General features: G+C 38.4%; 2 protein-coding genes across 2 annotated transcripts in view; both read right to left on the bottom strand.

Annotated features, from left to right (window-relative positions):
- LOC114922406 (1-phosphatidylinositol 4,5-bisphosphate phosphodiesterase beta-1-like) overlaps window positions 1-398 on the bottom strand; it is a 54,922-nt gene extending 54,524 nt beyond the window's left edge. Inside the window, exon 1 of the mRNA XM_029283654.1 lies at window positions 298-398. Within this exon, the coding sequence (XP_029139487.1) occupies window positions 298-362 (65 nt within the window). The 5' untranslated portion in view covers window positions 363-398. The remainder of the gene's footprint in view (window positions 1-297) is intronic.
- A 140-nt stretch (window positions 399-538) lies between these two features.
- The window catches only part of PLCB1 (phospholipase C beta 1), a 132,026-nt gene continuing 107,482 nt past the window's right edge, over window positions 539-25,082 (bottom strand). Inside the window, exons 18-25 of the mRNA XM_029283655.1 lie at window positions 20,472-20,571; window positions 19,387-19,491; window positions 18,846-18,955; window positions 14,041-14,173; window positions 10,368-10,421; window positions 7,868-8,087; window positions 4,466-4,646; window positions 539-625 (exon numbers count right to left, since the gene is read on the bottom strand). Of these exons, the coding sequence (XP_029139488.1) occupies window positions 545-625; window positions 4,466-4,646; window positions 7,868-8,087; window positions 10,368-10,421; window positions 14,041-14,173; window positions 18,846-18,955; window positions 19,387-19,491; window positions 20,472-20,571 (984 nt within the window). The 3' untranslated portion in view covers window positions 539-544. The remainder of the gene's footprint in view (window positions 626-4,465; window positions 4,647-7,867; window positions 8,088-10,367; window positions 10,422-14,040; window positions 14,174-18,845; window positions 18,956-19,386; window positions 19,492-20,471; window positions 20,572-25,082) is intronic.

Here is a 25,082-nt window from a genome sequence, read left to right as displayed (position 1 = left end):
TCCTTTATTTCAAAGGGATTCTGTGCTTTTTGTCATGTGCTATATAAGTGCCATTATGGTTGATTGTATACTGCCTTGAGGATGATTCAAACAAAAGGTAAGTTAAGCTCTTCTAAATAAAAGAAAAATAATGCACAATCACTGTTGGAATCTATAGTACTGTACTGCTTTCTTTTTAATATAATATGTGGAGAGCCAAAATGAAACATACATTTTAAAAAAATATTAGGATTTTCTTCTATTGTGTTTCAGGTATTCTGCATACAAGTTAAGGTGAGAGTTGAAGACTGCACTTACTCATCCATCTGATTTCTATCCTTGGACTTTGCTTCAGTGACCTTCTCTTGCCTTTTCTTGTCCATCTTTTTCTTCAGCTCTTTTTTTTCTCTTCAACAAATCCAGATTTGTTTTTATGAAAGAAGAAAACAGAGCAAAAGTTACGCTATACACATTCACCCAGAAGTGACTCCCTCTGTCTTGACAGGGGATTATTCCCCTCCAAGTACATCTAGAATGGTAGTCAAAAAGAATTGTTAAGTAGTCTTTACCTTTCACAAATCTCTTTCAACTTCTTTAGTTGATTGCTTTGGCATTCTTCTGCTACATCTGTCAGCTTTTGTATAAGCTTAGAAGGGGAAAAAAACCAGATATGTCATAGATTGTACCAGCCACACATTCTGTTGGTATGTATTGTACAGGTAGTCTTCAGGTTGTGATCCTAATGGAGCCTTCCCATTAGGGTAGAAGATCAAAATAATGTTAAATGAACTGCCTCAAGTAATGACCAGCCACACTTGTTCTCCCCAGTGCATTCCTTAAATAAGTGCACTGGTCATTAATTGAGGGTGGGGGAAATCCTGGGAGGCCTAATGCAAGCACCAGCCCACCTGCTTCAGGTCTCCCCCACCCCCAGATACTGGGCTGCAGCACAGCTGGCTGTCTTGCCAAAGAGAAACATCTGGGAAGGAAAACCCTGTCTTACCTGTCTTTCCCAATTCTGCCTCTACCCTTCCTCCTGCCAAGGTGTTCTGGGCCAAAAAAAAAAAAAAGAACTAGTTCCCTAGCCCAGGGGTAGGCACCCTTGGCTCTTTTATGACTGGTGGACTTCAACTCCCAGAATTCCTGAGCCAGCATGGCTCAGCTTGGAAACCTCTCCCTTTCCCCTCAGCATGGCTGGCTCAGGAATTCTGGGAGTTGAAATCCACCAGTCATAAAAGAGCTAAGGTTGCCTACCCCTGCCCTAGCCTTTTGGAGCTTTTGGTGTTCGCCCATCAGCTGTCCATTGGGAGGCTACAAAGCTCTCCTGCCTCTCTAGGCTTTAAGAAAAGGGCCCTTGCACAAAAGGCAGCTTCAAGACGAGCTTCCAAAACCCCTTTTCTTCCTTAACGTTCTTCCCACCTTCCCCCAGAAAGCCACATTTCTTCAATAACAAAAACATAAAAAGCTGGCTGGGATGTACTTGTTGATCTACCCCCCCTCCTTTTTAGGTGCTAAAACTAAACTCTCCCTCTGCCTTCCAACCAATATCCCTTTTTAAAACCTTACCTTGACTCCAGGCGGAAGAGTAGAAGAACCAAGCGAGGAAGGAGAGAATTTTTTCCCTGCAGCTTTTTACTCCTGAAGTAATAATAATAATGATAATAAAAAAAAATATCCCTAAAAGTTGTGCCAGAAAATGGAGGACGCTGGGTCTTTGCAAGCTTTAGCTGTCTGTCAGACTGCCTACAGAGGGCGGGCTACAGTCTAGTTCAGTGTTTCTCAACCTTGACAATTTTAAGGCATGTGGACTTCAACTCCCAGAATTCCACAGCCAGCATGGCTCAGCTTGGAAACCTCTCCCTTTCCCCTCAGCATGGCTGGCTCAGGAATTCTGGGAGTTGAAGTCCACAAGTCATAAAAGAGCCAAGGTTGCCTACCCCTGGTCTAGTTAGTAGTTTAAGTCCTAGTTGGACTCTATAGGCAGCCAGGAGGACAGCTAAAGCTTGCAAAGACCCAGCGTCCTCCATTTTCTGGCATAACCTTCAGAGATTACTTTTAAAAAAAAAAAAAAACAGGGGAAAAACAGCTGCAGAAACATTTTGTCTCCTCGCTGGCTTGGTTCAACTACTCTTCAGCCTGGAGGAAGCCCAAAGCCTAGAGAAAGAGAGCTTTGCAGCATCCCTATGGACAGCTGGTGGGCAGACAGCTGATAAGTGGAGAAGGTTCTGAAAGTAGCCGCCATTTTAGCAAGGAATTGTTTGGATCCTGAAAATGGCGCAGCTGCTTCCAGGAGTCATAGGGAGCAGGCCTAAGTGCTGCAGGGGAAGACAGGCAGGGGAGGAGGTTTGCAGTAAGTGTGAAGGACCACTGGAGTGCTGCATCTGTCATAAATTTGAAATAGGTTATCTGTAGTTTTGGGGTGTTGTTTTGAATGGCAGTTAAATGGCCTGTTGTTTCTCGAGGACTACCTGTATAGTGAGACTTAGGGGTTTAATCTGCTCCACTCTCAGGATGGGTGCTTAGTCAGACAGCAATTGGTAGGCAAAAACTTCAGGAAGGACTAGGATAGACTCCCACCTCAAGTGGCAGAAAGCAATCACTAGCTGGCATGGATAATATTGACTTAAATTGGCCAGTGACCTATATCATATCAGTAAAGCATACGTACAGACATACATTTATACATATATACATATATACATGGTTACTCCTTGAATAATCATCCCTCTTCCTATTAGCACAGTCAGGGGACATTTCCCATCTGTGCAAAGCTGGAGAGGATAATTAGGCAAAATAACCAGGCCAGCAAAGAATAAACATCACTAATACCTACCTCAGGATTATAGAAAGGACCAGAAAACAAAATAGCCAGAATTGGGTCTGGATATTGCCACATCCATTACCTGGACCAACATTTTTTACTCTGCCCAATGGTAGGGACAGTTCTACATATATAATAAATGGAAATAATTTGCCCCAAACATGAAGAGATTTCATTTTTTAATTTAAAATCTGCCTTTAACCAGAGCCGGACTCTGGGTCTATACAAATTTGTATTGTTTAGGTCGGGGACACTGTTGTTAAGAACTGATTCTTAATTAAGATTCTTAATTCAAGGATTTTTGCTCCCAGTTACTTTCCAATCTCATCCAAAAAAATCAGGAATGAAAGCCTCAAAGAGGACTTTTTTCTCATCACTTTTCCTGTTATTGAACAGATGCCTAAGTCACTGAAACTTTTCCACTGATCGTAAGCTGGCTCTAATGCTTTTCTTGGGAACATTCATGTGAAATTGAAAAATACTTTTCAATAGTTTTTCAATAATAGGTTTTTAAGAAGAAATTGGTCAACAATTTGTCCAGAATGGTATAGGTCTCCTGCTTTTGAGCAGGGAGTTGGACCAGAAGACCCCCGAGGTTGCTTCCGATTCTATGATTCAGCATCAGATATGTTTTCTGTATACTATATAGCAGCATACTTTTGGTGAGGAGGGATAAGTATTTAAATTTCATGGAATTTCATGCCTTTTAGCAGAAATTATTTCAACATGTTTATACCCATACGTGAACTATGATGCCAGTTCCCTATTCTGGTTCATAAGGCTTAATAACTTAGCAGATACTAATCTATTTTACCATATTATACAGATGGAATGAAGTAGCCAGCCTTGTTAGAATATCATAAATTCGGACAAATACACATACTGGGGCAGACTGAAATAATATAATAGTAACATTCCATTGCCTTATTCTCTTTCTTCTTGACATTCCAAAGCATCTATTATTATCTGAGCAGGCTCTTCATTTAGCCCAAAGGGCTGCTCCATGCAGGGTGCCTGAACCACAGCTGTAAAAATAACTGCTGCTCTGGGGACAATAAATACACAATATTGTTTTGTTCTTTATAGCTTGTATTCTAGCTTCCATTTAGAACACATAAATTTACAGAAGGCTTTTTGGTAGAAACAAGTAGCTGCTAGAAGACATCTTAGTGGTATCAAAGCTCTTGTTTCCAATTTTATAGGCCACACTAATTTAACTGCTCATTTTGAAATGCTTTCTGATCATTTAGAGCGACAGCACTGCGTTAGGCATAGCATGATAGTCTAAGTTTCAAAGCCAGAAAAGGCAAAGATCTCCAAGCAATAATATAATATAACTTCCAAAAGGTTTGCATCTGCTCTCAATAATCACAAATATAGAAAGTAGGAAAGGCACTGACACTAAAATGATTAAATAAATAACTTAATATAAACCTATTGTATTGAACCAACAAGTCTAAATAAAGTGTAATGTATGTTTCTGGTTGCCTTATCTTAAATACCTGCCACACACACCTGTTCCAACTGTTTGTCCCATGACAGATGGAGATACAGAGAAACCTCCATAGGTAGGTTCTGAAGTAGCCAAACCTAGGTTTGTATACAGTGTTTGCAGTAGTATTCATCATAGAAAGCAGGGAAGCAATTTTTATGTATAGTACATACCAATTTGATATGTGCTTGTTTCTGGTACTTTTCACTGTAATACTGTTCTTGTCGAAGATTCAGTAGCTGTTGCTGTTGTTTTTCTTTGAGCTCTATTAACTTCTGTGTCATTTCTGAATCAAGGGCAGCTAACTCTTGCTCAACAGTTGAAGGGCTATGATCTGGGCTGCCAGTTTCACTTCTATAGCACAATACAGAATAATAAATATAAATTGCAGCAATACAAATTAGAGGTCCTGTCCCCCAGATGACCCCCATTATCCCATTAGCCAATATAACATTGACCTATCAAAGATTCTTTAATTCTATTTTTCCTTATCTTGTGCAAATGTGTAACTATGCATCTGGTGTTTATACATGTATAAAGAACTCTTAATTTCTTGAAATATGGACAATGAACTGAGCATCCAGATAGCAATCATGAATTTAATTCAAATCCTCTGATACCCCTAAAAGAAAGCTGCTAGAAACAGCAGTGGTATAACAAAAAGGGATGAAGATTAGTGTAGATTATTTTTGCCAGTTAACTAAATTGATGACTTTTCAATGAATATTGGAGAAATAAGACAAAATATTAAAGCTTTGGGTTTCATTGGTTTCATCCAATGACATTATGACTGTCATTGAGATTAGCATTATTTCATAATTCATAAAGCTTACCAAATCAATTAGTTCAATTTTTTTTTTAAAAAAACTGAGCATCCCCAAACTGCATAGCATCCTAATGTGAAACTATTTAATGAACTCCAAAGAGCAAAGTTCATAAAGACCAAGGATTTGTCAAAGGAAAGCAAGCTTGGAACAACATACAAAACCCAAACGAAAAAAATAATCTGTGCAAAATGGAAACTGAACAAAACTCCCCAAGGAACAGTGGGATATTTCTGGTCTTGGGAAAGAACTGCTACTTTAAAAGTGAGGTGAGAAGGGGGAGCAATGAATGGAGCATGTGAACTAAACAGAGCAACTGCAAACTAAATAGTAACAGTAGTACATTCCAATTCCCCCATCCCAAAAATTAAAAGCGAGGGCAATGTAAATGAAATGCATCTTCCTGAGCCCTGACAGTTATATCAGAGATGCTTATAGTTCTACCCAGGTGTTAAGCCAGTTGCCTAGGAAACCACAAGCTTAAAAGGAGAGATGGCTAAAAGACTGAGTTCCAGCTGGAGAAAGGTTATAATCAAGCCCTGAACAGAATGCGAGATTTGTGCAAATATAAGGAAGAAGGGTAGCAACTCAAATCTAGAAACCCACTCTGACAGTGCTGTAATGGTTTGAACACAGGTAGAAAATGGCTTAAATTCATTGCCATTTAATTTTGACCTAGTTACTGGGTCTGATACCTAAAATTTTCTCTAAGCTGATGGGATATGAATGAGGGCCTTCCTCTCTCTGATGGACATTCAGCTGTATGCATGCTGCATGTAACTCTTCTCTCCCAGCACCACCATCTACAATGTCTTGTAAGACCTTAATATTGAAAACATTTGCCCATTTCTCTCCCCCACATATATTTTTTGTGTTAAAAAATCTAATGACATAAGTCAAGAGACACTAAGCACTTCTTTTAATTCTCTACCTACTTAATGACTTGCCTCCAGAAGTTGTGGGTGCTCCGGCACTGGAGGTTTTTAAGCAGAGATTGGAAGACTATTTGTCTGAAATGGTATAGAGACCAAGTGCCCAAACTGCAACCCAAAACCCACTTCTGTATCGCTGGGTGGGCGTGACCCACTGGGTGGGCGTGGCCATCTCAATGTTGCTCCTGGGGAGGGATGCCTGTGGGAGCCGGGCAGAGTTGGGGGAGATCCAGGGGGTCTCTGGCGGGTGGGGCAATAGGCAGGCGGGCAGATGGAGGCTGGAGGGGAGTGAGAGCCGCAGCTGCCCGGCTCCTCCGCCTGAGGACACGTGCGGGGAGAGGAGCTGTCCGGCTCGGTAAGCCGCGGTCCGCCTGCAGAAGGAGGAGGAGGGCTGGCCGGGGACGGGCGCAGCACTGCCCATAGGGGGAATCTGACCAACCCCAGCCTGGAGGGGAGGAGAGGCCGAGGGAGCCCGAAGGGAGGCAGGCGTGATGCTTGGGGATAGTTGGTCTCCCCTCTCCCCCTGCCCTCCCACAGAAGGACTGGCTGGCTTCGGCGTCACCTGGGCAGTCCTGGCTACGCATCTGCCCAGCAGCACTGGTGAGACCGGCCTTCCTTCCTTCCTTCCTTCCTTCCTTCCTTCCTTCCTTCCTTCCTTCCTTCCTTCCTTCCTTCCTTCCTTCCTTCTCCTTCCTCTCTCTCTCTCTCTCTCTCTCTCTCTCTCCCTTTCTCCAAAGTCCAAACTTACATGTCCTCCTTCCCCCGCTAGCCTTCTGCAAAGTGCAAATGGATGCCGCGTCCTTGTCTTCTCCAAACTCACGCCCACCATCGCTTCCAAAGGCCGTCTGCTCACTCACTTGCTCTCGCACTCCCGCCAAAACCTGTTTTTATAGGTTCCCCTCTCCCCGCCCAGCTCTCGCAGCTGTTCCCGTGAGAGTACTGTTGGATTCAGTTTCCCTGCTCTCTCCAGTTCCCACTAGTCAGGCACATGTGGAGAGGGGGAGGGGAGCATCCCTCTGGTGCGCGTGCCAACAGAAAGGGCTCTGCGTGCCCAGTCTGGCACACATGCCATAGGTTCACCACCACGGTATAGAACAGTGATGGCGAACTTTTTAGAGACCGAGTGCCCAAACTGCAACCCAAAACCCACTTATGCGTCGGGTGCCGGGTGGGTGTGGCCTATTAGGTGGGTGTGGCCCATTGGGTGGGCGTGGCTGCAGTAGTAACAGCAGACTGGGTGGGACTAAAAAGTTCAATCAATCAATTCCAACTTTGCAAGATCTTTTTTTTCCCGCGAGAAGTTGAAATTGACTGGTTGATTGAACCTTTTTTTTTGGACACGGCGGCGGAGGCCTAAAGCGAAAAGGTTTTATAAAACCTAGCTGAAGGCCTAAGACTGGGGCGACAGCGCGTGTGCCCACAGAGAGGGCTCTGAGTGCCGCCTCTGGCACCCGTGCCATAGGTTCGCCACCACTGGTATAGAAGGTTGGACTAGAGGACCTCCAAGGTCCCTTCCAACTCTTATTCTGTTAATATAGGCCTGTCCAGAAGGCTGTAAGATTGATATCTGTTTTTAGTCATTTTTTCTTAGCATTACTCATAACTACATGCCCTACCAACCCCTGGATCAATTTGTCACTGGCATGAATGACAGAAGCTTCCACATCACAGTGGTTTAATGTAAAGCAGCGCAGCAGAGATTACTTCACTCAGCATAATGGAAGCTCCCATCTTGTCTGGAAGGAGACATGAGACCCAATCAGGGAGTATACTATTTCCAAGAAAGGCCAAAAGAACCTTTGTAAGAAGGTAGACATACTTTTTCTTACTGTCTCTTTTAGCTGTTTTCTCCAGCACTGCCCTTCGCCGCAGATAATCATTTTGAATTTCATTGTATTTTGTAGTATGCTCTTTTATAAGATCCGTTGTTTTTTTGTGATGTCTCTTCACAAGATCCTTCATTTCTTTGTAGTGCTTCTTCTGAAGTTTCACAAATGCCTTCTGTTGCTTTAGCTCCTCAATGGTTTGTGCTTCAATTTCTGCAAGAATAAGAGGAATGGTGTTACCACTGCACAACATTAGACACGCAGGGGATATGCATAGCTTTATCAGCAGGTTTTTGCTGCTATTGCATGAGCCGCATTTAAAAGCAACTCTCTTATTCCAAAAGAAGAGAAATATATAATAATGTTTAGGATTGAACTATGGGGTCCTGGAGCTCTTGGAGCTTGGTTATTTAGTTGTAAACATTGCCCAGTTAGTAACATTAGTGTAGGTGTGCGGTTTTCTCCCTGTTTATATACAATAGCTTGCTCTGCTTGTTTTGATGAGGGTATGGTTTTATCCTTGGTAGATCCTTGATGTGGATATTTTCTTCTTCTTCTTGATTGTTTCCCTGGTGTTAATCCCTGGTTATCTGAGTGCTGGCTGCTAGAGAGGATGTGTTTTGGTATCTTTTTTCCCCCCTTTTTAGTTTTTTATTGTCTCTTGAATGGTGTATCATTATGATTTATTTCTTGGTGTGTATTGATGGCTAATTTGAAATTGAGATTGAGTCTGCCTATGTGTTGTAAGATTAAGGAGTTTTCAGTGGGTTTTCTGACTGTTAGTTCTTGTTCATGGAAGTGCGCTGCTAGTCTTCTACGTGTCTATCCTATATGATGGTTGTTACAGTTTTTACACTGTACGTTGTACATGATTCCTGTTTTTTTCTTCTTGGGCTATTGCAGGGGTCTTCAAACTTGGCCCTTTTATGACTTGTGGACTTCAACTCCCAGAATTCCTCAGCCAGGCACGCTGGCTGAGGAATTCTGGGAGTTGAAGTCCACAAGTCATAAAAGGGCCAAGTTTGAAGACCCCTGGGTTATTGGGTCTTTTGGTTTACTTATGTTTTGGAGGGTTTTGGTTGGTTTGTGTGCTACGGCGATGCCATGTGGTTGTAGTAGGCTGTTGGTTGTTTTTATATGTTTTGATGTATAATTCTTTTCAGAACTTGTGTTTGTTGTGCTGTAGTGAGTTGAATAGTTAGATACTTTTTGATAAGGTTGTATGGTTAGCCATTTTGTTGGAAGATATTGTATAGGCAGTTTGTTTCCTTTTTCGATATTATGGGTTACTGTAATGTTTGTACTCGTCTGAATTCATGAATATAAATGCACTGCATTTGTACTTGGCTGAATTGATTACTGCAGTGCTCTTGTACTGCATTGCATTTGTACATTGCACTGTACATTGCACTACACTTGTACACTGCACTGTATGTGTGCTCCTCTGAATTGCACAAGTACATATCTACTGCAGCAACTTCTTCCTGTCTTTATGTAATCTTATCAGAATTATATAATTTAAGAGTCTCAACTTGTATGAATTATGTAATTCAGGATATTTGAAAGATAAAGATATTTCAATTCTGTTTATTTTGTTTCACCAGCCATTGTTGTTTAGACTACAGAATCATCTCATCTGGAGATAGACATATTACTAAATAGCCCCCACATTTATTAATACATTCCACAATATAAAAATGACCCAGTTCAGTCTTTTTTTATAAAAGCAAGGTATATTTTATGTAAGTACATCTATTATTTAGTTTAGAGAATTCTAAGTTACTTCTGGCATGTAAATTTATAACACGTTCTTCACATCAGATCAAGGTACAGGTCATTCATAAGGTATACAAAATGTTTGTATCTCAAGATGCACCTTAGCCATATTTTTGTGTAACTCATTGCTCTTTGCTGTGTTTGAAAACAGTAAATGTTCCTGTACTGTTCCTTGAGAGGAAAAGGATAAAGATATCCATCTGTGTATGCTCATATATACTCACAAGAGCTTTTGTATATCATTAAGATTATTTGTTTTGAATATAGCTTTTGCTCTCAAGTGAATGAATTTATACAGCAAATTCAAGAGTTATTTAATCATGCCATGTAGAAATTGCTGATGCTTGGAGGGAACTCTACTTAATCTATTATTTGCATTACTGTTTATATGCTGGTTTATCAAATTCAAACACATGCAAATGCATCCTGGATCCTTAAATTTAGTCTCAGAACTAAACTCAGCATCATCTAGATCCCAATTATTCATCCTATCAGGATTAAACTGATACAGTCCAGTAATTTGGGCTCACTCTTTAATTTTAAAATCCCTTAAATATATCATTGTTCTTTCTATATGATGGTTAAGTACCATTAGGGAGGCATTCTGAATAATAAAGAAATTAAAATAGCTATTTGTATATGATATGCTTTGTCTTGAAACACTCCCCTTAATTTGTTTAAGAGATACTGATATTACAGCACCATCATGTTTTTTACCTGTCAGGACACTCTGAATCAGATCTTCTGTTTTGGCTGGAACTTTCACAGAACCTAGGTGTAAATAACATCAATATTTCAACTGGTCTGAAATGAAGAATACAAAACCTTACAGAGAGGCATTCTTCTTATTGGCTCTGAAAGAGCCAGAGCATATAATGCCATCCTTGTTCACGCTCTATTGACAAATAACTTGTTCTTATTCGTTCTTAGCTGTGGACCAGGCTTCCCCAACCACTACCTGTTCTCAAATCAATCTGCCCTGCCGGTAATAAAAGAACAGCTTCCTAGATGCTGTCCCTCTGAAACTAGGTTAACATCAATATGGAAGCAGTTTTTTTCAGCAGCCACTCCAAATTCAGAATTGCTCATTGGCTCCTAACTCTGAATCTTCAGGCATAAGATGAAATCCTACTTTTATTTTGTTGATCTACTTTTTAGCTCCTACATCCTATTGACTGAGGCTTTGATGTATGCATTGTGTTTTTTGTGGCTTTAAATACAGACTCTTGTTTTTCATTTATATTAACTGCTTTGAAAGCTTCATAAGAAAAGGAGACTAAACATGTTTTAAATACATCCCTGGAGCAGATGATAGTAAATTGCCTCTTCATTATTTGATAGTATTAGTTCCTTTTCTTAATGTGTGAGTATATATTTAATGTTAAATTGGGGCTGTACTTCAGTGCCAGCATGCAAGTCACATTATCTCTCTGTGTTGCACTTACCCCACGCAGGATGAAGAAACTATTGGCTCTGTTATTTCTGGGCTAGTAAGAGCATTTACTTGTATGCCTACATTACCCTAAGTGGTCCAAGCCATTTAGAGTCACTTATTGAAGTTGAGGTTGGGTGTTCAGGGAGAGATATACTTACAGGTGAGTGCTGTGGCCAAACATTGCTCCTATTTATCTCAATAATAAATAAATTATGCATCAGTCCTTCTAGTTATTTTGCCCCATGAATGTAAATAGGAAAAAGGCATCTTGCCTCACTCTGCCACTGCTGCTTGTTTCAATGACTGCCAGAAGGAGAGGCTAGCCATTGTGATTTCACGCTGATGTTGCCCATGTCACAAGGCATGGTCTTTGTGACCTCAAAATGATGCTTTCTGTTTAAAGGAGAAAGTCTGTCCATTGGGACCCTATGCAGGTGATATTTAGCTGGGCGAAAGGATCTGCTCATGGTTAACTTGTACTCAAGAAAAGATAAACTGGATGGGCATCCCATCCTTTTAATCCTGTTCCTAAGACTGGATTACAGCAGACTTCCCCTGTTCAGGTGCCCTCCAGATTAATGGACTTCAATTCTCAGATGTGATAGGAATCTAAGGACACCAAGAGGTATTTTTGTTTCCCTTGCTCTCTTTCGGACATTGTTCTTCAAAGTTTTCCATATCCTTTTGGAATAAAAGCAGGGGAGAATATGCTTCTGTAGGCAATAAATACTTTGTGAAATCTTTGCCCAACAAAATTACTAACATTCACTCTGAAATGGATGCTGCTTGCTCAGTTTAGTAAGGTAAACCCATTGTGTAAGATTATCTGGGATTACTTTGTGGGATCCAAGGAAATGAGTAGGAAACTTCTCACTATACATTTTTTTGAAGGTAGGAGTGGTGCCTTTACACTCGATGGAGACAATGATCATTTCCTCATGGAGAGGTCATCTCTTAATCCAGAAGCCTGGACAACTTCCACTCATTCTGCGATTTTCATTTTCTGATAGATTTTGCAGAAGGTGATAGGGTTTCAGTTACAAATGTTTTAGAGGTAATGGATTATCTGGACTTCTTTGGTTGCAATTCAGACCAGGGCATGGGACTGAGACAGCATTAATTGCTTTGGTGGATGACCTACCTACTGTATCCCACTAGATATCTTGGTAGCATTCACTACCATTGAACATGGTATCCTTCTGAATTACCAGCAAGGGTTGAAGACAATTACAGTGATTACATTTCTGAATGGATGGTTCCAATTGGTGATCATGGCAGAGGAACATACTAGCCCATGGTTGTTCTAATATGGGGTACTGTAGCGGTTATCTCTCTCTTCCATTTTCTTAGTATCTACATAAAACTGCTAGGAAAAGTCACCCCTCCATTTGAGAGAGGACCTCAATATGTTGATGATACTCAATTACACTTGCCACCAAGGCCAAGGTGGAGATACTGTGGTTCTTACTTAGTGCCTGGAAGCTGTGAAGGACTGGAAAGATGAAAGAAACTTAAATTCCAGCAAGATGGAGTTGCTCTTCATAATTAAACAATCTGGCTCAATTTTGGCATCAATGTTAGCTCTGCATAAGTGACAGATCTACGACCTTGTGCATTCTCTGGACTCAAGAGTTTTTAAGTGGTAGACGGAATTGCCTTTAACCCCACCTGATTTGACATTCAACATCCTTGATATGGAGCTGCTTTTGAAGATGACTAAAATGCAATTGCTGTAAAATACAGTTGGTCTGGCAGCTAATATTGATAAGATTGACAGAATCTCTACAGTGGGATTGCCTGCAAAAGCATTTGTATAAATAAAGTAAATAATAGCTGATGCATAAAGACTTGTACACCTAGTTCATTTTTATAGTACATAATGAAAGCATAGATATAATTAGAGAAATTTGATTTTTCAAAAAGAAATTCATATATTTAGAGATTTTGAGCATTAAAACATTATTCTGGGGATTAAAATGTTTTAATCCTGCATTGGATATGTTCATTTTTTCTTTCTTAATCTGCTAAATATGCAGCCTCCAAAGAATGAAACTTGGCTGTTCTATCCTTGCTAAGTCCTAACTATTTTTCCCTTGAAAACTGAAAGTCTGAAAGATCAGTGCTTGAGCTGAGTTCTTTAGCAGGGTCAGAATATCAGTGACCTCACATGTTTTGTTCTTCTTTAGTCACATTGGCTCCAACTATCCTAGAACAAAACTTTTAGCATATAGCTTTAATTGTGACAACAGCAACAACAACACAAACAAAATCTCTCTAGAAAATGGTTTCCTAGGGTATAAACTCTGGTCATATTCTTGATAAAGCACTGGAGCTGGTCTAAATAGGACACAGCCAAATTCTGCGATGGAATATATTCAGCATTCTCTATCTGCTCTCAAAACCCCCTGGTTCATCTGATCCTTCATCTATATCCTAAACTCCTTCAAGATGTGTACATAGAAGACAGATTTTATCTATACAACACCCCTGTAAGACTCAGAAATTGCCACTTGCTCATGGTCACCCCAGGAGCTTCCTGGCTGAGCAATGATAGCCATTGCTCAGAACCAATGTAATTATCTAGCCTATATTTTATAATTTTATTTCTACGTCGCTTTTCCTCCTGGGGACACCTGCAACAGAACACAGACCACTGGGTCTAGAGAAACATGCATTTATTCAAAATGGCTTTGTCATGCTACTTTTCTTTCTTTCTTTCTTTCTTTCTTTCTTTCTTTCTTTCTTTCTTTCTTTCTTTCTTTTTTGCACATTGGAAGATAATAAGAGAGATTTTGTTGCAAGCATTGCTTTCCAAGCAGTCACAGATATAGATGTATTCATCAAAAGTGATGTGGTCTTTTCTTGTTTTTTTGGCCAGGAGAAATTTAGCTATTTTTTTTTTCAATAACGGTAGAAGAATAGTCCCAAAATCATGCACCATAGCACAGTTCTTACCCAGTGTTGGTTGGCTTGGAACAACCTGAGTAGAAGGTTTAGGGGTGAGAGATGTAGTGCAATTTACTCCATTTTCTGCTGGTGTAGGTTTAGGTTCATTGTGAGCTTCTGAAGGTACATCTCCTTGTTCTGCCTAACAATTCAAAACATTCCCCATAAAATACAAAAAAAGGATTTGCGATTAGAGAACTAGCATGAGGTTTTTACTTTCAACATGTACAGATTCCACCCATAACAAACACTAGTATTCCTGTACTAAGATTTATTCAAATTGTTCCTTGTTAAGAAAATTGTTACCTCATCTCTTCTCATTTCACCATCAAAAAAAGGCTCACAAAATAAAATAAATCTAGCTGCCATTATTACTGTTCAACTCTTCTGATTACTTGCAGGAAAATGAGGAAAGGTTTAAAAAAAAACTTGAAATAAAAAAAACCTATCATTTTAACAAATAAATAGGAACAATCCAATTTCAAAATTAATATATAATTAATCAATAAACCCGAATGAACACAGACCCCACCTGGAAAGCTGCAGAAGCTATAGATCGTGTTCGTAAAATAAGCTACTAATTTTAGCTATACAGAATCACAATGTCAATTAACCCTGCCAATGGAAAATGACGGTAACACACATTTTAAAGTCAGTTTCTTTCATTGCTTTTCATCCAGATTTATTATCCCTGAAATAATAATTAAAAAAAAAACCCTAGGCTTAGGCATCCCAGTAAGTCAAGATCGTCCCATTTCTGCCTATGGAGCTCTGTAGACTACTATGTTTTAAGGTAATAACTGCGCAAATACAAGGAACATCAGCAGAATGCACTAGTTACCACTTAACACCATATGACAGAGAATGATTTCTTTCGCTTTCCTTTCAGGATTGTGTCCCCAAAGTCTGATTACTAATTCACCTCTGAGGCACAGCGATAGTTCCCAGGACAGCTTGCCCATAATTATATTCAACAGATAAGCTTACGTAAACAGTACCTCCATCCTTGCCGCATGCTTGGATGACTATGCCTGTACCGTTCAACCTGTTTAAACATTCCCCACAACCTGTACTTCCTTGCCAGCTCTCCATGCCCATGTTTAGAGCTCATTCCTTTTTTACTAGGTACTAATCCTCTCCCCCTTGCTTAAGATCCTATTTATCGGAGGAGACTGAAGATGCCAGCTACACACATGGAAGGGGGGGAAGAAGATCCATAGTTACAGAGCACTGCTAAGCAGTTTGCCTCCTTGAGGTATGAAAATTTATATAAGGAAGACCTGTTGCCATGGTACCTTGTTGGATTAGCTTCTCTGGAGGTTTTCATTAGCATTCTTCACTGGTAATAAACTGATGGGAGGGGGAAGGAGACAGCTCTTTTCTCAAAACCCTTCACCTTTTTTAATAAGAATGTATAGGTTAAACAACAAGGTGGGATCAGTGAAACTGACAACTCTAGTTTTTGCCCGAATGATCATTACACACTACCGATAGATTTTCCTCCCTGCTCCAGTTTAGTACCTCAGAGGATTACCAAGCGTAAATTGGCTCCGACTGTCTATACCTTACAATATATCCAGTCTCACAAATGTAGGAATCATCTGTTTAAATTTCCTCCCTAAAAATTAGGGCAAGGTAGCTAATAAACAATTTATATTGAATTTTGTTTGTTGGCACCGACTGAATAAAAGGAAGAACAAGAACAAGGTACAATAAATAAAAGCTTGGCAGTTTTGCAGATTAAACCAGCTAGCTCATAGACAGATACGGGCATTTATTTGGCTCTTCATTACAAAGATATTTATTTTGCTGGAACAAAAATGTAGTATCTTAAGAGCTGCAGAGAAGCTGCTTACAGAGGCATTGATGTAATGCTGAATTACAGTCAGAGCAATTGTTTGTGGAGGGATCCCTCACCTGGCGCTGAAAGATAACTGCATCTGGAGCAATGCAGCAGATTTATCACACAGTCTAATGCACATAAAACAAGAGGAGAAAGAGGAAGATTTCCTTGGGGATGGGGAATCTTAACACACAGGTGTTCAGACTTGTAGAATTATGACTATGCCATGCTAACTCGAGCATGATTGATGAAGATGAATAAAACGACTGAGTAGCGCTTTATCTTTGTTTTCCAAATTTGGGATTTGTTGTGGCTTGCATTTTTACTTTTGGAAGCTGTTGTATCTAGAAAACATTCAATTACAATAACTGGAGGAAGAAATCTGTATGAACAGGGCTAAGAAGTATAAGTAGGTAATCAGATATTATAGACAGGAGATTTGGAGGAAAGGGTGATTGATTGACTCACTTGTAAGTTTTACACAGTACATATCGGGATTTATGCCCCTTTCCCAGATATGCAGATTCTGTTTGACCGATCTCTAATCATGACTCAGTTGTCCAAGACCAGGGAAGCTTTGATCACACACACATATGCTTAGAATTAAAATTAAACAACTAGCTGCAGGATCTAATATTTTCAATAAAATGACAAAAGTAGTGACACGATGTACACTCCTTTAAACAAAAACATATGAAGAAGGGTTGCAGGATTTGGGTTCGGCTAGTCTAGAGAAAAGAAGGACTGGGGGGACATGATACTATTCCAATATTTGAGAGGTTGCCACAAAGAAGAGGGAGGCAACTTATTTTCCAAAGCAACAAAGGGCAAGACAAGAAAAAATGGATGGAAACTAATCTAGGAGAGAAGCAACCTGGAATCAAGGAGAAACTTCCTAAAAGTGAGAACAATTAACCACAGGAACTGCTTGCCATCAGAAGTTGAGGGTGCTTTAGCACTGGAAGTTTTTAAGAAGAGACTGGACAGTCACTTGTCTGAAATAATATAGGGTCTCCTGCTTGAGCAGGGAGTTGGACTAGAAGACCTCCAAGTCCCTTCCAGCTCTATTCTGATTCTGATATGTTAAGAACATATACAAAAGAGATGGACTTTATGGCACAATGGTATGACACTGCCTTTACTGGTTGCCCCCTTGCCTCCCCACCTCTGGTGGATGTCTCTGTTAGAGGCAGTTTGTGGAAAGACATTTATGGGACTCAAGTAGTAAATATTTTTTTGTAGAAAACCACTGCGCTTAATATGATTAACAATATTTGTAGTTTAAAAAGTTGACAATTATTAAGAAAAATATTTTTCCAGTCATGAAAATTAAATGAAATGTGTTCCATGTCTAAGCTTTTTTTAATTTATAGACATTTAAATGTATATAGTAAAAGTTGCTCATATATGTAAAACAAAATACATGTTTGACAGAAATATACATTTTATGTTAGCAATGCAACCATCTGAAGGAAGGCTTTAACCTGTAAGGATCACTTCTCTTATGCTCCTTTTTGGGAAACTGATTCTGGGGGAAAAAATATCCATCCTATTTCTTATAATAGCCAATTACACTGAATAAATCCACATCATGTTATAAAACATGATGGAATTAGATTTTACCTGCAAAGCAGAATGCAATGGCTGAAATTTTCAGAACAAGCTTCTGTTCTTGTTACTACAGTATTTTGTTTTGTTGCTACATTATTTTGATACTGTTGGAATATGAAACTAGATGGGGAGAAATAGGCTTAGATTCATCTCAAGAGTTACTGTGGATTTGGAAGCCAATTGAGACTAGAAGTAGTTGATGTATGACTCTGTATAGGATAATACCCTCCTTTCCTAATTGACCCATGTGTGGGCCTTCCTGGAAGTCATCGTTCCTGACTGAAAAATAGATGGGGGCCATACCCAGGAAGGCTCTGCCTAATTATCTCATCTGCCTTTCCTAGGTTAGAAGGTCTTTTCTGGATCTGGAGGCTTTCAATGCAGTTCCTTCTGTCCTTTTCACCACATGGCTACAATATTGCTATGTGCTTTTTATATTGGGCTGGTCTTGGAGATACATTCGGAAGCTTCTGGTGGTGTAACTTGCAGCAACCTAGGTAGTTACAGGAACATTAAGGTTCACCATGTAATATCATGAGTATGAAGATTGCAATGGCTGCCAGTTAGGTTTTGGGTGCAAGTCAAAGTATGTCTCCTTTAAAGCCTTACATTAGTCAGAGTCTGGATATATCTATGACTGCCTTCTCCAAAGTAAATTTGCTATTTAGTAAGATCTTGGAGAGAAAGCCCCACACAGTCTGACTACTGAGGGAATATACTTTTATTAGATGGGTGGCCCTATAAATTTTTTAAATAAATAAAGTTTGACCCAAGATTTCAGACTTCTCAGTGATACACTTCCCATCCCTCTGGAAGCAAATAAGCAAGCAAATAAATAAATCGTTCAAGCGACCAGCTGTCTGCAAGGAATATAAATCCTTCCATTCCCCACCATCCAGTCAGAGCTGAAGAAGCTTCTTGGATGAGAAGCGAAATGTCTTCAAAGAAAAACAAGAAAGTCCGGTGGCCTCTTGAAAAAGCACCTTTGGGACAACAATGATCTGGATGACTGAGAATCTCCATAGACATTTCAAATACCAGTTTATTCAATAACATTACTGAGCAGTGTATATGCTTGTGTGTGTAAACTGAAATATAAGCACTTTGAGCTAATGGAATCTGTCCACTGTAGAACAAGACTAGCCACCTGAGTGACTCCATAATTTCCTGCATGTCTTCTGATTATCCCAATCTCTCTGTAAAGGAGCAACTCTCAGCGTAAGGCATACCACTTAAGAAAATATTTGAAAATTGACTTGTGTGGACAGCCTTTACAATATTTATTTTTTCTACAGTCTTACAGAATCTTGCAGTATGCTCAACTGACCCCTCTGTTATTTAATCAGACTCCAATTCTTACCTCCTTCTTTACTTCTTCTTCGTCCTCTAGAGTCAGTGCTGCCAGTTGTTTTGCTCTCTGCTCCATCAGGTTTACGTATCTGATTGGATTAGATAATGCCTCAATAACATCTGCAAATGAGACAGAGATTTAGAAGCCAATGCTGCTTTGTATCAAACAGTACCGACTTTTTGTAAAAAAACAATCTATCTTAAGGTTAGGCTTATTTTTATATTTATTAATCTGCAAAAAACAGTTTAAAGAAAATAGGAGTCCAATGCAACCAGAGGAGGGGGAGTTAAATTCCAATTTTGACATAAAAAGCAGGGACGGGTGCAGGAAGGAACAATATCAGTAGTTTATTGCGTAGCAACATGAAATCAAGGAACACAGTTCAGAGTCTTCAACAACTGAGCACCTTCTTCGAGCTCTACTCGCTGTCTCAGGTTTTTAATGTAAAGGTTTAGTTAACATTAGTTATTATAGATGCTGACAATATGCTTCATAAACAAAATGATTGTAAATTAAATTTCTATTTTATCTTCATAAATTTGATAGTTACCTGCGTAGGTATCAGGTACGTAATCCTTAACCTCAATGCACACAAATATGGCTGGCAACATCAAGGGCTGATTCCTTTCATTCCTCAGGCAAATATAATGATAACCTGGGGGGTGGAAAACAGTGGGACAGCTACTCTCTCTGATCTTCCATTTTTCTTACGTTAATGAATGCAGTACTGCAGGCAATACAAGCACAGATCACAAAAAACTGATGAATGTTTAACTTGAGTAAGACAGTTAACATTCAAGTTCATGAAAGTAAGCTGTAAAGAACAAAGGCCCATCCATCACAATATTTTTGTGTGCCTGAAATGCCCAGTGACTCAGGAGGCTCCATGTGAGTACAGACACTTCCTTTCACTTGCATTTTTATATTTTGAAAACCACCTTTTGATTAAAAATCTGGAAAACTGGAGCTGTAAGACTACTGGCAGCCATTTTGTGTCACCACTTATAATGTGTTCTCACAATGCAATTGTGCCCCTTAGTCCAAAGAGAGTGGGAAGACCTGCTCAGGTGCTTGAGCGGCAATATGCAGCCTTGGAAAAGCCTTGGTTTGTTAGGAAGCTCAGAGGTAAGCTCAAAGAAATAAGGCTTAACATTTGCTACTGGAGTGTTATAAATGGAAAATACCATTTTGTGTTTCAGGCTTGTAACTGTGTAGAAGCCCTCTCAGAGAAGGGAGACATCATGAAATTAGAGGAAGGACTGATAACATTGTGGGCCAATGCAGGAACACATCTCAGAGATGATCCAACCTGAAATTGAGGGTTTGTGAAAGCTTCCTTTCCTATACTGTATGTCCTTTTCTAAATGGTCAAGGCCAGTTTTGGGATCAGGGTTCAGTGCCATTTCTCCTGGAAACAATCTCCACAGGAAGGAGCAGCAGCAATCTTGGCTGGAGAGTATGGGGGAAGGAGGCTGATTCATCTGACCTGGGGCTCAAGATGTCATCTCTCAGTAAGTCCTGTCATAGTTATATAATTATGTGTGCAGGAAAGATGTTACCTGAGTTCAATTTGTCTTGTTCCTTCTTTCAAGATTAATGCAATAACAAAACCAGCAACAATAACCCAATCTCTACCTGGTCGAATTGCTGATACTGGTAATATCCGATGTCCAATAAACTTTCCTCCTTCTTCATAAGCAGCTATCCTCAAGCATGCTAGAGAAGGCAGGACCACCTGGAGAGATATTTTTTAGTGTTTATGGTGCACTACATATACAAAGTTGGAATAAGAAGCATTGTCACAGAGATATTTCTGGAAACTATTAACAGAATTTGAATAATAATAATAATAATAATAATAATAATAATAGTAGTAGTAGTAGTAGTAGTAGTAGTAATAATAGTAGTAGTAGTAGTAGTAGTGGTAGTAGTAGTAGTAGTAATACACAGTCCAAGTCTTTGGCTAACTTTTCTCTCACTCATTCACACAGAGTAAATTACCCTTGGGAACTATATAAACATGTCCATGTGGTAGTTTTCTTGGCAACTATACAGAAGTAGTTTGTTTTTTCCACGATTTTTTGTTTCTACTTTTCAGTCTAGTCTATACTTCTGAGATTTCTTGGTGGTTGCCCATCCAAATATTAATCAGATTTCACCCTGCATAACTAATTGAGATCAGCTGAGATCAGCCACAAGAAAGAAAGCAAAAAAGATAATCCAAGTCTCTTTTTCTAAATACTGGAATGAACTGTAGTAAATGAGTTTAAAAACATTATAATTAATAAGAAAAGCATATTTTTTTTCTCTTGCATATTCTTTATGATGACAGGTGGTCTCGTCTAGCAACCACAATTGGAACTAGCAATTCAGTCACTAAACAAAGTGATTGCTAAGTGAAACTGTGACTGTGTTTCTGATCTTCACCTCTGCTTTGCTTTACAGTCATGCAAGGGTCATAAATGTGAGTATTGGTCATAAAGTTACTTTTTTAATCATTATCATAACTGTGAATAGTCACAGAATGAGCCAATTGTTAAGTGAAGACTACCTGCATTATCTCTTGAAGATGGTTCTGATCTGATGTCACAATTGTCTAATGTCACCTATCAGAGTCTCAGCAACAGCTGATGTCACATAGAATCCTTTTAATTCTTAAAACCGACAGCGTAAAAGCAATGAAAGACTGAGAAAGGGTATGTGGAATCTCCTGATATCTAGGAGCAGCCCACATCCCACAGAAAATGGCCACAGGGTGCCAAACTTGTGGATACCAAATTGGCTCAAACCATGTCAAAGTGTTCTTGTCAAAAGCAGGAGGATTTGGATGAGCAATAATCAGCTTATCTAATGGGCAGTAAGAGTTCTCATACTATAACTTAACTATTAAAATTCAGTACTCAATTGTTCTGAGAAAAAAAATTAAGTATATAAACCATTTGATGTAGCAGGTTTGTTAGTTTCATTCTTCTTCTGTAACTCTTAGCTCAAACTTGTATCATTAAACATTAAATGTTTTTAATATTTGGCACCCAAAATAGTCAATAATTTCCCCATCATTAGCTTTAATGTAGAGAGAAGACTCACATCTGCTTCTCAGAACGCACTTTTCGTGTGTCAATCACCTGCTAATGCAGAACTTAAAAGAACAAGCTTTCAACTAACTTCCTTTATTCTCTCAACATTAATCCCTCCCTTCTTTCTGTATATGGATATATTAAAATGTCTTGCAGTATTGCATTAGGGCTTACAAAAAAGTATTAATTTTTTCTTTAGATGCTTATTAATTCCTCCTTCTTCCTAAAAACCCTCCTATCAAATATACCACAATATCCTAGAAATATACTACTTTATATTACTATGATTAGGTTAGGGTTATGATTTTCATTTGGGAATAAATGTCTATCCAATAATTGGGTTAACTCTCTTTTCCTTTAATTATTTGTGTAGTGTCATTTTACTTGGAAAAATGGCTATTTATTGATTTTTTTAAAAAAAAATGCAATTTATAAAAGTAGAGGAAAAAATAATATGCAAAAGAAAAGAAAAGAAAAACAGTAATATCCAACAACTTAATGAATTATAAAATTGTAATACCATAACAAAAATAAAAAATAAACAGAACTCCCTTCCCCAAATTAAGACACTAACTATGCTAACAAATCACCTAAAAATGTAACATATGCCTTTAATCATGTAAAAAATAATATATTGAATTGTGCATAGAATTTGCTTGTAAAATATTATGAAATCCATATCAAAAGGAAACCTAGTACAGGGGACTATCTTTTTAAAAATGGATAAACTACACATTCCTTGATTGGTATCAGGGTAATAATACTCTCCCAATTGCTCAATATAATCCTGTTGTCAATTTCTCATGCCTGATATAACAATGGTCTTAAAATGGTCTGATTTCACAATTTTGAAATATAATTTCAAAATAACACTGACATCATTAATTTGAAGACATTTACCGAGACATCTGCCTATAGATATCACAATATTTTTCCTCAAAGAAAAATCCTCAAATCCCAAACTGGACATGACCAAATCATGAACAAACCCCCGTTACTTTTGAAAATCTTTGAATCAATTACTTTTTAATGATTATTTTAACAACTTCAACAACTACAACTAGAATTTTCTCTGCCTAATACAAATAAATGCCAATATTACCAACTTTAAAATGTGTTGATTTCTCAATATTTAACTCAACTCTCATTCAATATCAGACTCTATATAATAGAATGTCTTTCTACCTATTTTTACTTTTTCCACAAAGGTAAACATTCATTTGACTTAGCATCAAAATTCAATCTACAGGCCAATAAAGCCCAAATATGTCTTTAACTGCATGTAAGCCAGGAAATTAAATTCTTTTTTTGCTGCATATTGACCCAAGAAATTGTTAGGAGCCTAACAGAGATAGATAATAATTCTCCATTAAGCCCATATACACTTAAAATTCTCATTCTAATTAAATATAAATCCAATCATATTTTTGATAGTCTGGTAAATGAAAACCTCCTTCTTCAAAAAATAGTCTCAGCTTAGCCAAAAAAATCCTTGTGAACCTGCCACATTAGTTTAAGTCAGATAGCATAGGAAAAGGTGTACTGCCAATATAGGATGATATACCCACTAAATAAATATACATTATATCTAAATATAAATATATATAATGTAAGTTTGCATCATGTTCCAATTCTGAATATAAATACATTTTGGAGTACTATTTCTGTCTCATTGAAAATCCATAACTAGATCACTAATAATTAAGTTATCGAAAGACATAGTAATTTTTTTAAAAAAAATCTATGAAATGTTTCTGCATAAGTTTTGGAAGACTGGTAAAGTTTATCAAAGAAATGTGTCAATCAAATCTCTTTGGAGAATAAGGTATACATCAGCTACATATTCTTAAACCGTATATTTGTTAAATAAAATCATGACTCCAGTAACCTTAGTACTATTATGCCAATATATCATAAACCTATCAAACCAATTTTTTTTTTCTTTTAACAACCCTGTAATCCTTTGCATCAGGAGGAACTGAGCATTTACTGGCCGGATGCCCCTCCTGAAGCCTATGCAGAGTTTGCAGCAGATATTTTCTCTGCACCCAGAGAGAAAAATATCTGTTGCTATCTAGGATAGAACTCCACTGCTTTGTGATTGTGAGGCGAGAGTTCCACCTCTTGGTCACAATGCCGCTTGATATCAATACCAAACCAATATAAGACCGAAGTTTTTTCATCATAAAAAAATTAAGGATAATGTCCTGTCAGCCCTTCAAAGTAGGCCATGTCACAAGACTGACATCACAAGAAATACTAAAACTTGACTTTGTATTGGTACAATAGCAGAATCTTGACAATATGACAGTGTTTCTCCTCCTCTTATACCAGAGAGTAAAGACAGAGCAACTGTAAGTTTTTTTCTCCCATTTTCTTGTTTTCCAGGTTGAGCTCAATTTTTTTTGCTAATAATCACCACACACCTTCTATCTCTTTTTGCTCCTCTACACCTCTTCATTGCATAGCTTTTTAAAACAATTTTAAAGCTTAGTAACATTACACATACTTTATATTCTGGCTTAATAATCTAAAAATTGAAATGTAATAAAATAAATCAAAAAGGGTAAGCTGTATTTGATGGCAAAATATGAAATGATGACAAATAATAATAGCAATTAGTATACTGGTATACTCGGGTAAATTAAAAGGAAAATGAGTATAAACAAAAAACATAAAACAAGAATAAAATAAATAACTTCCTAGGAGAGACTATTTGTTGATTTGTTTAAAAGATCTGTATGACTACCTATCAGAGCACAACTCTAGGCAGCTCATAACAACAATAAAACCACAAACATAATAACATCTGTAACAATTGCCTTAGCCATGAAAGCCAGCTGTGGGCGACTTTGGGCCAGTCACTGTTACTCAGCCCAACCCATCTCACAGGATTGTTGTTGTGGGGAGAATAGGAGGAGGAAGGTATGTTGGTGATGTTTGTCCCCTTGACTTATTGGTAAAAATAATAAAGATGGAATGTAAATAAATATAAATAAATAAAAAACAAAATGAAGACCTGGTACCTCAGTTATTCTTCTGAGATGCCCCAAGAAACCATCCATAGGCTCCTCGCTTTCTACTTCTATCATATTCACTGTCTGACCAACAAGTGCCAACATTATTACTAAAGTAATAAAATAAATACTAATAATAAAAGAGCAAGACT

This window comes from Protobothrops mucrosquamatus, unplaced genomic scaffold (assembly GCF_001527695.2).
Source record: "Protobothrops mucrosquamatus isolate PMUCROS unplaced genomic scaffold, P.Mucros_1.0 scaffold166, whole genome shotgun sequence".
In the NCBI taxonomy this organism is placed as follows: Eukaryota; Metazoa; Chordata; class Lepidosauria; order Squamata; family Viperidae; genus Protobothrops; species Protobothrops mucrosquamatus.
This window is presented reverse-complemented; position numbering and strand designations above follow the sequence as displayed.